General features: G+C 47.6%; 1 protein-coding gene across 1 annotated transcript in view; it reads right to left on the reverse strand.

Annotated features, from left to right (window-relative positions):
- sptbn5 (spectrin, beta, non-erythrocytic 5) overlaps nt 1-13858 on the reverse strand; it is a 154430-nt gene that overhangs the window by 133178 nt on the left and 7394 nt on the right. Inside the window, 8 exon segments of the mRNA XM_072436122.1 lie at nt 1123-1257; nt 1444-1582; nt 3204-3424; nt 4283-4416; nt 10202-10286; nt 10357-10464; nt 12685-12771; nt 13035-13263. Coding sequence (XP_072292223.1) covers nt 1123-1257; nt 1444-1582; nt 3204-3424; nt 4283-4416; nt 10202-10286; nt 10357-10464; nt 12685-12771; nt 13035-13263 — 1138 coding nt within the window.

A 13858-nucleotide genomic window follows, 5' to 3' on the forward strand; every position in this document is an offset into this window, starting at 1 on the left:
TCTAGTGTGGTGTTGCGTCTTCTAGTGTTGCGTCCTCTAGTGTTGTGTTGCGTCCTCTAGTGTGGTGTTGCGTCCTCTAGTGTGGTGTTGCGTCCTCTAGTGTGGTGTTGCGCCCTCTAGTGTCGTGTTGCGTCCTCTTGTGTTGCGTCCTCTAGTGTGGTGTTGCGTCCTCTAGTGTCGTGTTGCGTCCTCCTGTGTTGCGTCCTCTAGTGTGGTGTTGCGTCCTCTAGTGTCGTGTTGCGTCCTCCTGTGTTGCGTCCTCTAGTGTGGTGTTGCGTCCTCTAGTGTGGTGTTGCGTCCTCTAGTGTGGTGTTGCGTCTTCTAGTGTTGGGTCCTCTAGTGTTGTGTTGCGTCCTCTAGTGTGGTGTTACGTCCTCTAGTGTGGTGTTGCGTCTTCTAGTGTTGCGTCCTCTAGTGTGGTGTTGCGTCCTCTTGTGTGGTGTTGCGTCTTCTAGTGTTGCGTCCTCTAGTGTTGTGTTACGTCCTCTAGTGTGGTGTTGCGTCTTCTAGTGTTGCGTCCTCTAGTGTGGTGTTACGTCCTCTAGTGTGGTGTTGCGTCTTCTAGTGTTGCGTCCTCTAGTGTGGTGTTGCGTCCTCTTGTGTGGTGTTGCGTCTTCTAGTGTTGCGTCCTCTAGTGTGGTGTTACGTCCTCTAGTGTGGTGTTGCGTCTTCTAGTGTTGCGTCCTCTAGTGTGGTGTTGCGTCCTCTAGTGTGGTGTTACGTCCTCTAGTGTGGTGTTGCGTCTTCTAGTGTTGCGTCCTCTAGTGTGGTGTTACGTCCTCTAGTGTGGTGTTGCGTCTTCTAGTGTTGCGTCCTCTAGTGTGGTGTTGCGTCCTCTTGTGTGGTGTTGCGTCCTCTAGTGTGGTGTTACGTCCTCTAGTGTGGTGTTGCGTCTTCTAGTGTTGGGTCCTCTAGTGTTATGTTGCGTCCTCTAGTGTGGTGTTACGTCCTCTAGTGTGGTGTTGCGTCTTCTAGTGTTGCGTCCTCTAGTGTGGTGTTGTGTCCTCTAGTGTGGTGTTGCGTCCTCTAGTATGGTGTCCTCTGGTGTGGTGTCCTCTGGTGTGGTGTCCTCTGGTGTGGTGTCCTCTGGTGTGGTGTCCTCTGGTGTCCTCAGAGTCGTACCCTGAGCGCGGCGTTGCTGATGGCGTTCAGAGCTTCTCCTTGAGCAGAAACTTGAGCCTCCAGCAGGTCCTGCTTCTGCAGCAGAGCCTCCACTTCTGTCAGCTGTCTGCCCAGATCTGAAGCCGCAGCCTGGGACTGAGCACAGGTCAGAGGTCAGAGGTCAGAGGTCAAAGGTCATGATAATACAGTAAATGGTCACATTGTTACATCAAGGTCAACCTGAGGGTTAGTGGATCTGACCAAGGATGTTTTGTCAACAGTGAGACTACATGGACATATCGCAACAGCAGCTCACGATATCGACACTGAAACACCGTTTACCTGCAGCAGTTTGAGCTCCTGCGACACCAGCTCCATGTCACGGAGCATCCTCAGAGTCTGCACTACGTTTCCCAGCATGCCTCTCTGCTCCTGCAGCTGCTGCTGAAGCTCTCTCCATCTCTCACTGATGTTCTGCTCCCTGAAAAATACAGTTTCTTCAGTTCTGTCCTTTATCATTGCGCCAGTCTTTTTTCTGCTCCATTTCAAACCTCGTACCTCTTGATGACCCTCGTACCTCCTGATGACCCTGTTTCAAACTTCTCGTACCTCCTAATGACCCTTGTTCCTCCTTATGACCCTGTTTCAAGACTCTCGTACCTCCTGATGACCCTGTTTCAAACCTTTCGTACCTCCTTATGACCCTCGTTCCTCCTGATGACCCTGTTTCAAGCCTCTCGTACCTCCTTATGACCCTCGTTCCTCCTGATGACCCTGTTTCATGCCTCTCGTACCTCCTGATGACCCTGTTTCAAGCCTCTCGTACCTCCTTATGACCCTCGTTCCTCCTGATGACCCTGTTTCAAGCCTCTCGTACCTCCTAATGACCCTGTTTCAAGCCTCTCGTACCTCCTAATGACCCTCGTACGTCCTAATGACCCTGTTTCAAGCCTCTCGTACCTCCTAATGACCCTGTTTCAAGCCTCTCGTACCTCCTAATGACCCGTGTACCTCCTGATGACCCTGTTTCAAACCTTTCGTACCTCCTTATGACCCTCGTTCCTCCAAATGACCCTGTTTCAAGCCTCTCGTACCTCCTTATGACCCTCGTTCCTGCTGATGACCCTGTTTCAAGCCTCTTGTACCTCCTAATGACCCTGTTTCAAGCCTCTCGTACCTCCTAATGACCCTGTTTCAAGCCTCTTGTACCTCCTAATGACCCTCGTACCTCCTGATGACCCTGTTTCAAGCCTCTCGTACCTCCTAATGACCCTGTTTCAAGCCTCTCGTACCTCCTAATGACCCTCGTACCTCCTGATGACCCTGTTTCAAGCCTCTCGTACCTCCTAATGACCCTCGTACCTCCTGATGACCCTGTTTCAAACCTTTCGTACCTCCTTATGACCCTCGTTCCTCCTAATGACCCTGTTTCAAGCCTCTCGTACCTCCTAATGACCCTCGTACCTCCTAATGACCCTGTTTCAAGCCTCTCGTACCTCCTAATGACCCTCGTACCTCCTGATGACCCTGTTTCAAGCCTCTCGTACCTCCTAATGACCCTGTTTCAAGCTTCTCGTACCTCCTAATGACCCTCGTACCTCCTGATGACCCTGTTTCAAGCCTCTCGTACCTCCTAATGACCCTGTTTCATGCCTCTCGTACCTCCTGATGACCCTGTTTCAAGCCTCTCGTACCTCCTAATGACACTCGTACCTCCTGATGACCCTGTTTCAAGCCTCTCTTACCTCCTGATGACCCTCGTACCTCCTGATGACCCTGTTTCAAGCCTCTCTTACCTCCTGATGACCCTCGTACCTCCTGATGACCCTGTTTCAAGCCTCTCGTACCTCCTAATGACCCTCGTACCTCCTAATGACCCTGTTTCAAGCCTCTCGTACCTCCTAATGACCCTCGTACCTCCTGATGACCCTGTTTCAAGCCTCTCGTACCTCCTAATGACCCTCGTACCTCCTGATGACCCTGTTTCAAGCCTCTCGTACCTCCTGATGACCCTCGTACCTCCTGATGACCCTGTTTCAAGCCTCTCGTACCTCCTAATGACCCTCGTACCTCCTAATGACCCTGTTTCAAGCCTCTCGTACCTCCTGATGACCCGCTCTCTGCTGTGGAATCCTTCTCGCTCGATGGTCAGGGCCATCTCTCTCAGAGCGGTGAAGCGTGGCTCTCGGGCCCCCACGTCCGCACACAGGGCCTCAAGTCTGCGGCCCGCGGCTTGAGACTCCTCCAGAGTCCGCAGTGACCTCACGTCCTGTCGACCAATCAGACGCAGCGTGTCCTCCAGGTAACACTCCCTCAGAGACGCCTGCAGAGACGGAGGTTCAGGTTCTACCACAGAAGGACCAGATGACCCTCCACAGAAGGACCAGATGACCCACCACAGAAGGACCAGATGACCCACCACAGAAGGACCAGATGACCCTCCACAGAAGGACCAGATGACCCACCCCAGAAGGACCAGATGACCCACCCCAGAAGGACCAGATGACCCACCACAAAAGGACCAGATGACCCACCCCAGAAGGACCAGATGACCCTCCACAGAAGGACCAGATGACCCTCCACAGAAGGACCAGATGACCCTCCACAGAAGGACCAGATGACCCACCCCAGAAGGACCAGATGACCCACCACAAAAGGACCAGATGACCCACCCCAGAAGGACCAGATGACCCTCCAAAGAAGGACCAGATGACCCACCCCAGAAGGACCAGATGACCCACCCCAGAAGGACCAGATGACCCACCACAGAAGGACCAGATGACCCTCCACAGAAGGACCAGATGACCCACCCCAGAAGGACCAGATGACCCTCCACAGAAGGACCAGATGACCCACCACAGAAGGACCAGATGACCCACCACAGAAGGACCAGATGACCCTCCACAGAAGGACCAGATGACCCACCACAGAAGGACCAGATGACCCTCCACAGAAGGACCAGATGACCCTCCACACACTAACACGGTGTGAGGAACATTTAACACCAGTGTAAGACTTAGATGTGACTATTTTAACTTCAGAAGACTTCATAGCCCTCATATTAATCATATTAATCATATTAATCATATTTATCATATTAATCATATTAATCATATTAATCATATGAATCATATTTATTATATTTCTCATAGTTATTGACATATATTCATGACCATGTGACCTTCCGTTCAAACTTCTCAGCGAGTTGTTGCAGCTGCTCCAGCCTCAGGAGGGCGTCGGTCAGAGCTCGTTCTCTCTCGTGTTCTGCCTTTTCCAGAAGAGTCCAGCTCCTCTCGATGTCGCTCAGAGTCTTCCCTGCAACAGAGCACGCCTCATTAACACGCCTCATTAACACGCCTCATTAACACGCCTCATTAACACGCCTCATTCACACGCCTCATTAACACGCCTCATTAACACGCCTCATTCACACGCCTCATTAACACGCCTCATTCACACGCCTCATTAACACGCCTCATTAACACGCCTCATTAACACGCCTCATTAACACACCTCATTAACACGCCTCATTCACACGCCTCATTCACACGCCTCATTAACACGCCTCATTAACACGCCTCATTCACACGCCTCATTCACACGCCTCATTAACACGCCTCATTAACACGCCTCATTAACACGCCTCATTAACACGCCTCATTCACACGCCTCATTCACACGCCTCATTAACACGCCTCATTAACACGCCTCATTCACACGCCTCATTAACACGCCTCATTAACACGCCTCATTAACACGCCTCATTCACACGCCTCATTCACACGCCTCATTAACACGCCTCATTAACACGCCTCATTCACACGCCTCATTAACACGCCTCATTAACACGCCTCATTATTAACACGCCTCATTCACACGCCTCATTAACACGCCTCATTAACACGCCTCATTAACACGCCTCATTATTAACACGCCTCATTCACACGCCTCATTCACACGCCTCATTAACACGCCTCATTCACACGCCTCATTCACACGCCTCATTCACACGCCTCATTAACACGCCTCATTCACACGCCTCATTCACACGCCTCATTAACACGCCTCATTAACACGCCTCATTAACACGCCTCATTCACACGCCTCATTAACACGCCTCATTAACACCCCTCATTCACACGCCTCATTAACACGCCTCATTAACACGCCTCATTAACACGCCTCATTCACACGCCTCATTAACACGCCTCATTAACACGCCTCATTAACACGCCTCATTAACACGCCTCATTCACACGCCTCATTAACACGCCTCATTAACACGCCTCATTCACACGCCTCATTATTAACACGCCTCATTAACACGCCTAATTAACACGCCTCATTCACACGCCTCATTAACACGCCTCATTAACACGCCTCATTAACACGCCTCATTCACACGCCTCATTAACACGCCTCATTAACACGCCTCATTCACACGCCTCATTAACACGCCTCATTAACACGCCTCATTAACACGCCTCATTCACACGCCTCATTAACACGCCTCATTAACACGCCTCATTAACACGCCTCATTAACACGCCTCATTCACACGCCTCATTAACACGCCTCATTAACACGCCTCATTCACACGCCTCATTATTAACACGCCTAATTAACACGCCTCATTAACACGCCTCATTCACACGCCTCATTAACACGCCTCATTAACACGCCTCATTCACACGCCTCATTAACACGCCTCATTAACACGCCTCATTCACACGCCTCATTAACACGCCTCATTAACACGCCTCATTAACACGCCTCATTAACACGCCTCATTCACACGCCTCATTAACACGCCTCATTAACACGCCTCATTCACACGCCTCATTATTAACACGCCTCATTAACACGCCTAATTAACACGCCTCATTCACACGCCTCATTCACACGCCTCATTCACACGCCTCATTAACACGCCTCATTCACACGCCTCATTAACACGCCTCATTAACACGCCTCATTCACACGCCTCATTAACACGCCTCATTAACACGCCTCATTAACACGCCTCATTCACACGCCTCATTCACACGCCTCATTAACACGCCTCATTAACACGCCTCATTCACACGCCTCATTAACACGCCTCATTAACACGCCTCATTAACACGCCTCATTCACACGCCTCATTCACACGCCTCATTCACACGCCTCATTAACACGCCTCATTAACACGCCTCATTCACACGCCTCATTAACACGCCTCATTAACACGCCTCATTATTAACACGCCTCATTCACACGCCTCATTCACACGCCTCATTAACACGCCTCATTCACACGCCTCATTCACACGCCTCATTCACACGCCTCATTCACACGCCTCATTAACACGCCTCATTAACACGCCTCATTCACACGCCTCATTAACACGCCTCATTAACACGCCTCATTAACACGCCTCATTCACACGCCTCATTCACACGCCTCATTAACACGCCTCATTAACACGCCTCATTCACACGCCTCATTAACACGCCTCATTAACACGCCTCATTATTAACACGCCTCATTCACACGCCTCATTCACACGCCTCATTAACACGCCTCATTCACACGCCTAATTCACACGCCTCATTCACACGCCTCATTAACACGCCTCATTAACACGCCTCATTCACACGCCTCATTCACACGCCTCATTAACACGCCTCATTCACACGCCTCATTCACACGCCTCATTCACACGCCTCATTCACACGCCTCATTAACACGCCTCATTAACACGCCTCATTAACACGCCTCATTCACACGCCTCATTAACACGCCTCATTAACACGCCTCATTCACACGCCTCATTCACACGCCTCATTCACACGCCTCATTAACACGCCTCATTAACACGCCTCATTAACACGCCTCATTCACACGCCTCATTAACACGCCTCATTAACACGCCTCATTCACACGCCTCATTATTAACACGCCTCATTAACACGCCTAATTAACACGCCTCATTCACACGCCTCATTCACACGCCTCATTCACACGCCTCATTAACACGCCTCATTCACACGCCTCATTAACACGCCTCATTCACACGCCTCATTAACACGCCTCATTCACACGCCTCATTAACACGCCTCATTAACACGCCTCATTAACACGCCTCATTAACACGCCTCATTAACACGCCTCATTCACACGCCTCATTAACACGCCTCATTAACACGCCTCATTCACACGCCTCATTCACACGCCTCATTAACACGCCTCATTAACACGCCTCATTCACACGCCTCATTAACACGCCTCATTCACACGCCTCATTCACACGCCTCATTAACACGCCTCATTCACACGCCTCATTAACACGCCTCATTAACACGCCTCATTCACACGCCTCATTAACACGCCTCATTAACACGCCTCATTCACACGCCTCATTAACACGCCTCATTAACACGCCTCATTCACACGCCTCATTCACACGCCTCATTCACACGCCTCATTAACACGCCTCATTAACACGCCTCATTCACACGCCTCATTAACACGCCTCATTAACACGCCTCATTAACACGCCTCATTCACACGCCTCATTCACACGCCTCATTAACACGCCTCATTAACATGCCTCATTCACACGCCTCATTAACACGCCTCATTCACACGCCTCATTCACACGCCTCATTAACACGCCTCATTAACACGCCTCATTAACACGCCTCATTAACACGCCTCATTCACACGCCTCATTAATACGCCTCATTAACACGCCTCATTCACACGCCTCATTAACACGCCTCATTCACACGCCTCATTCACACGCCTCATTAACACGCCTCATTCACACGCCTCATTCACACGCCTCATTAACACGCCTCATTCACACGCCTCATTCACACGCCTCATTAACACGCCTCATTCACACGCCTCATTCACACGCCTCATTAACACGCCTCATTCACACGCCTCATTCACACGCCTCATTAACACGCCTCATTCACACGCCTCATTAACACACCTCATTATTAACACGCCTCATTCACACGCCTCATTAACACGCCTCATTAACACGCCTCATTAACACGCCTCATTAACACGCCTCATTAACACGCCTCATTCACACGCCTCATTATTAACACGCCTCATTAACACGCCTAATTAACACGCCTCATTAACACGCCTCATTAACACGCCTCATTCACACGCCTCATTATTAACACGCCTCATTAACACGCCTAATTAACACGCCTCATTAACACGCCTCATTCACACGCCTCATTAACACGCCTCATTCACACGCCTCATTCACACGCCTCATTCACACGCCTCATTAACACGCCTCATTAACACGCCTCATTCACACGCCTCATTAACACGCCTCATTCACACGCCTCATTCACACGCCTCATTAACACGCCTCATTAACACGCCTCATTAACACGCCTCATTCACACGCCTCATTCACACGCCTCATTCACACGCCTCATTATTAACACGCCTCATTAACACGCCTCATTCACACGCCTCATTAACACGCCTCATTAACACGCCTCATTCACACGCCTCATTCACACGCCTCATTAACACGCCTCATTCACACGCCTCATTATTAACACGCCTCATTATTAACACGCCTCATTAACACGCCTCATTAACACGCCTCATTCACACGCCTCATTAACACGCCTCATTCACACGCCTCATTAACACGCCTCATTCACACGCCTCATTATTAACATGCCTCATTAACACGCCTCATTCACACGCCTCATTAACACGCCTCATTAACACGCCTCATTCACACGCCTCATTCACACGCCTCATTAACACGCCTCATTCACACGCCTCATTAACACGCCTCATTAACACGCCTCATTCACACGCCTCATTCACACGCCTCATTAACACGCCTCATTAACACGCCTCATTAACACGCCTCATTAACACGCCTCATTCACACGCCTCATTCACACGCCTCATTATTAACACGCCTCATTAACACGCCTCATTAAAACGCCTCATTAACACGCCTCATTAACACGCCTCATTCACACGCCTCATTAACACGCCTCATTAACACGCCTCATTATTAACACGCCTCATTAACACGCCTCATTAACACGCCTCATTCACACGCCTCATTAACACGCCTCATTAACACGCCTCATTAACACGCCTCATTAACACGCCTCATTAACACGCCTCATTATTAACACGCCTCATTAACACGCCTTATTATTAACACACCTCATTAACACGCCTCATTCACACGCCTCATTAACACGCGCCTCATTAACACGCCTGATTCCCACGCCTCATTAACACGCCTCATTAACATGCCTCATTATTAACACACCTCATTAACATGCCTCATTAACACGCCTCATTAACATGCCTCATTATTAACACACCTCATTAACATGCCTCATTAACACACCTCATTAACACGCATCATTCACACGCCTCATTAACACGCCTCATTAACACACCTCATTAACATGCCTCATTCACACGCCTCATTAACACGCCTCATTAACACACCTCATTAACATGCCTCATTAACACGCCTCATTAACATGCCTCATTATTAACAGACCTCATTAACATGCCTCATTAACATGCCTCATTAACACGCCTCATTCACACGCCTCATTAACACGCCTCATTCACACGCCTCATTAACACGCCTCATTCACACGCCTCATTCACACGCCTCATTCACACGCCTGAGCTTCATCTCAGCTTCAGACTGGATCAACTGGAAATGAAGTCATGATGAAGATTTTTGCAAAATAAAGCGGCAGTTGAACTGTAAATTAGGCCAATATGAACTGAACATGAGTCTCAAGGGCCAGTCCTGAAGCTGCACTGGGGCCCATGGTCACTGTCTTACAACGGGGCAAGGGCCCCAGGAACCATCCTCAAGAACCAACCTCTGGAACCAGCCTCTGGAACCAGTGTAGGTTCTGACCTTCTGGAGGGTTTACACCGAGTAGGTTCTGACCTTCTGGAGGGTTTACACAGAGTAGGTTCTGACCTTCTGGAGGGTTTACACAGAGTAGGTTCTGACCTTCTGGAGGGTTTACACAGAGTAGGTTCTGACCTTCTGGAGGGTTTACACAGAGTAGGTTCTGACCTTCTGGAGGGTTGTAGGCTCGCTGGTTGTTGGCCACGAGTTTGGTCTTCACACTGAACAGTTGAGCTTCGATGGCTCCGCGCTCCTGGAAACAAATGGTGTCGATAAAGTTCAGTTGAATCACAAACGAGTCGAGTCCTGAACCGGCGACTGACCTGGTATTTGGGCGGTTTCTCCCGCGTGCGGAAGGTTTTAAACGCCAAGAGCAGAGTTTGCATCTCCTTCACGGAGTTCGGGAAGATCCGGTCATTTAACTGCCCGATCTGACCACACAATGCAATACTCCATTAGATACTAATACCACCAATACTGATACTAATACCACCAATACTGATACTAATACTACTGATACTAATACTGATACTACCGATACTGATACTAATACTACTGATACTAATACTACTGATACTGATACTACCAATACTGATACTAATACTACTGATACTAATACTACTGATACTGATACTACCAATACTGATACTAATACTACTGATACTGATACTAATACTACTGATACTAATACTACTGATACTAATACTACTGATACTGATACTACCAATACTGATACTAATACCACCAATACTGATACTAATACTACTGATACTAATACTACTGATACTAATACTACTGATACTGATACTACCAATACTGATACTAATACTACTGATACTAATACTGATACTACCGATACTGATACTAATACTACTGATACTAATACTACTGATACTGATACTAATACTACTGATACTAATACTACTGATACTGATACTACCAATACTGATACTAATACTACTGATACTAATACCACCAATACTGATACTAATACTACTGATACTGATACTGATACTACTGATACTGATACTAATACTACTGATACTAATACCACCAATACTGATACTAATACTACTGATACTAATACTACTGATACTGATACTACCAATACTGATACTGATACTACTGATACTGATACTAATACTACTGATACTAATACCACCAATACTGATACTAATACTACTGATACTGATACTACCAATACTGATACTAATACTACTGATACTAATACTACCAATACTGATACTAATACTACTGATACTACCGATACTGATACTAATACTACTGATACTAATACCACCAATACTGATACTAATACTACTGATACTAATACTACTGATACTGATACTACCAATACTGATACTAATACTACTGATACTGATACTACCAATACTGATACTAATACTACTGATACTAATACTGATACTACTGATACTGATACTACCAATACTGATACTAATACTACTGATACTAATACCACCAATACTGATACTAATACTACTGATACTAATACCACCAATACTGATACTAATACTACTGATACTGATACTGATACTACTGATACTGATACTAATACTACTGATACTAATACTACTGATACTGATACTAATACTACTGATACTGATACTAATACTACTGATACTAATACCACCAATACTGATACTAATACTACTGATACTGATACTAATACTACTGATACTGATACTAATACTACTGATACTAATACTACCAATACTGATACTAATACTACTGATACTGATACTGATACTACCGATACTGATACTAATACTACTGATACTAATACTACTGATACTGATACTACCAATACTGATACTAATACTACTGATACTGATACTGATACTACCGATACTGATACTAATACTACTGATACTAATACTACCAATACTGATACTAATACTACTGATACTGATACTAATACTACTGATACTGATACTAATACCACCAATACTGATACTAATACTACTGATACTGATACTAATACTACTGATACTGATACTAATACCACCAATACTGATACTAATACTACTGATACTAATACTACCAATACTGATACTAATACTACTGATACTAATACTACCAATACTGATACTAATACTACTGATACTGATACTAATACTACTGATACTGATACTAATACTACTGATACTGATACTAATACCACCGATACTGATACTAATACTACTGATACTGATACTAATACTACTGATACTGATACTAATACTACTGATACTGATACTAATACTACTGATACTGATACTAATACTACTGATACTGATACTAATACCACCGATACTGATACTAATACTACTGATACTGATACTAATACTACTGATACTGATACTAATACCACCAATACTGATACTAATACTACCAATACTGATACTAATACTACCGATACTGATACTAATACCACCAATACTGATACTAATACTACCAATACTGATACTAATACTACCGATACTGATACTAATACCACCAATACTGATACTAATACTACCAATACCACAGACAGAACAAGCAGTAGTGACAGTATTGAGTTCTTGTCTCTGAGTTCTTGTCTCTGAGTTCTGGTCTCTGAGTTCTGGTCTCTGAGTTCTGGTCTCTGAGTTCTGGTCTCTTAGTTCTTGTACCTTGGTCTTGATCCAGAGCAGAAGCTCCGTCACGAGTCGCTCGTACTGAAGCTTCATCTGGTCCAGCTCCATCAGGATCGAGATGATCTGAGTCACACACAGTGTGAAAGGAGACGTGCCGCAGGGGCCGCAGGGGCCGCAGGGGCCGCAGGGGACCTGCTCTAAACCCGCTCTAGACCCGCTCTAAACCAGGTCTAAACCAGGTCTAAACCAGGTCTAGACCCGCTCTAAACCAGGTCTAAACCAGGTCTAAACCAGGTCTAAACCTGCTCTAAACCCGCTCTAAACCCGCTCTAAACCCGCTCTAAACCCGCTCTAAACCCGCTCTAAACCCGCTCTGAAGGGGGTACCTTGGTGACCCTCTTCTGCACCGTCTGCTCCTGCCGCAGTTTGGAGAAGTAGTGGTAGAACAGGGACACGTAGGTCATGATGGACTTCTCGTCCGGATGAGGAACCATCACGTCCTCCACCTCCAGCAGCTGAAGGATCCCGAACTCCTGCTCGGACAGGACGAAGGCCTGGACCAGGGCCGAGGCGGGGTCAGAGGTCAGGACCTGAGGGTAGTCCACCAGGTCAGGTCTGTGGAGGGGAGAGGAGAGGTGAGGGTCTGTGGAGGGAGAGTCAGGTCTGTGGAGGGAGAGTCAGGTCTGTGGAGGGAGAGTCAAGTCTGTGGAGGGAGAGTCAGGTCTGTGGAGGGAGGGTCAGGTCTGTGGAGGGAGAGTCAGGTCTGTGGAGGGAGAGTCAGGTCTGTGGAGGGAGAGTCAGGTCTGTGGAGGGAGAGTCAGGTCTGTGGAGGGAGGGTCAGGTCTGTGGAGGGAGAGTCAGGTCTGTGGAGGGAGAGTCAAGTCTGTGGAGGGAGAGTCAGGTCTGTGGAGGGAGGGTCAGGTCTGTGGAGGGAGAGTCAGGTCTGTGGAGGGAGAGTCAGGTCTGTGGAGGGAGAGTCAGGTCTGTGGAGAGGAGAGTCAGGTCTGTGGAGAGGAGAGTCAGGTCTGTGGAGAGGAGAGTCAGGTCTGTGGAGAGAGGGTCAGGTCTGTGGAGGGAGAGTCAGGTCTGTGGAGGGAGAGTCAGGTCTGTGGAGGGAGAGTCAGGTCTGTGGAGAGGAGAGTCAGGTCTGTGGAGAGGAGAGTCAGGTCTGTGGAGGGAGAGTCAGGTCTGTGGAGAGGAGAGTCAGGTC

The sequence above is a fragment of the Eucyclogobius newberryi genome, unplaced genomic scaffold (assembly GCF_026437365.1).
Source record: "Eucyclogobius newberryi isolate DKJ021-1_F unplaced genomic scaffold, fEucNew1.0.hap1 SCAF_70, whole genome shotgun sequence".
Classification (NCBI taxonomy): Eukaryota; Metazoa; Chordata; class Actinopteri; order Gobiiformes; family Gobiidae; genus Eucyclogobius; species Eucyclogobius newberryi.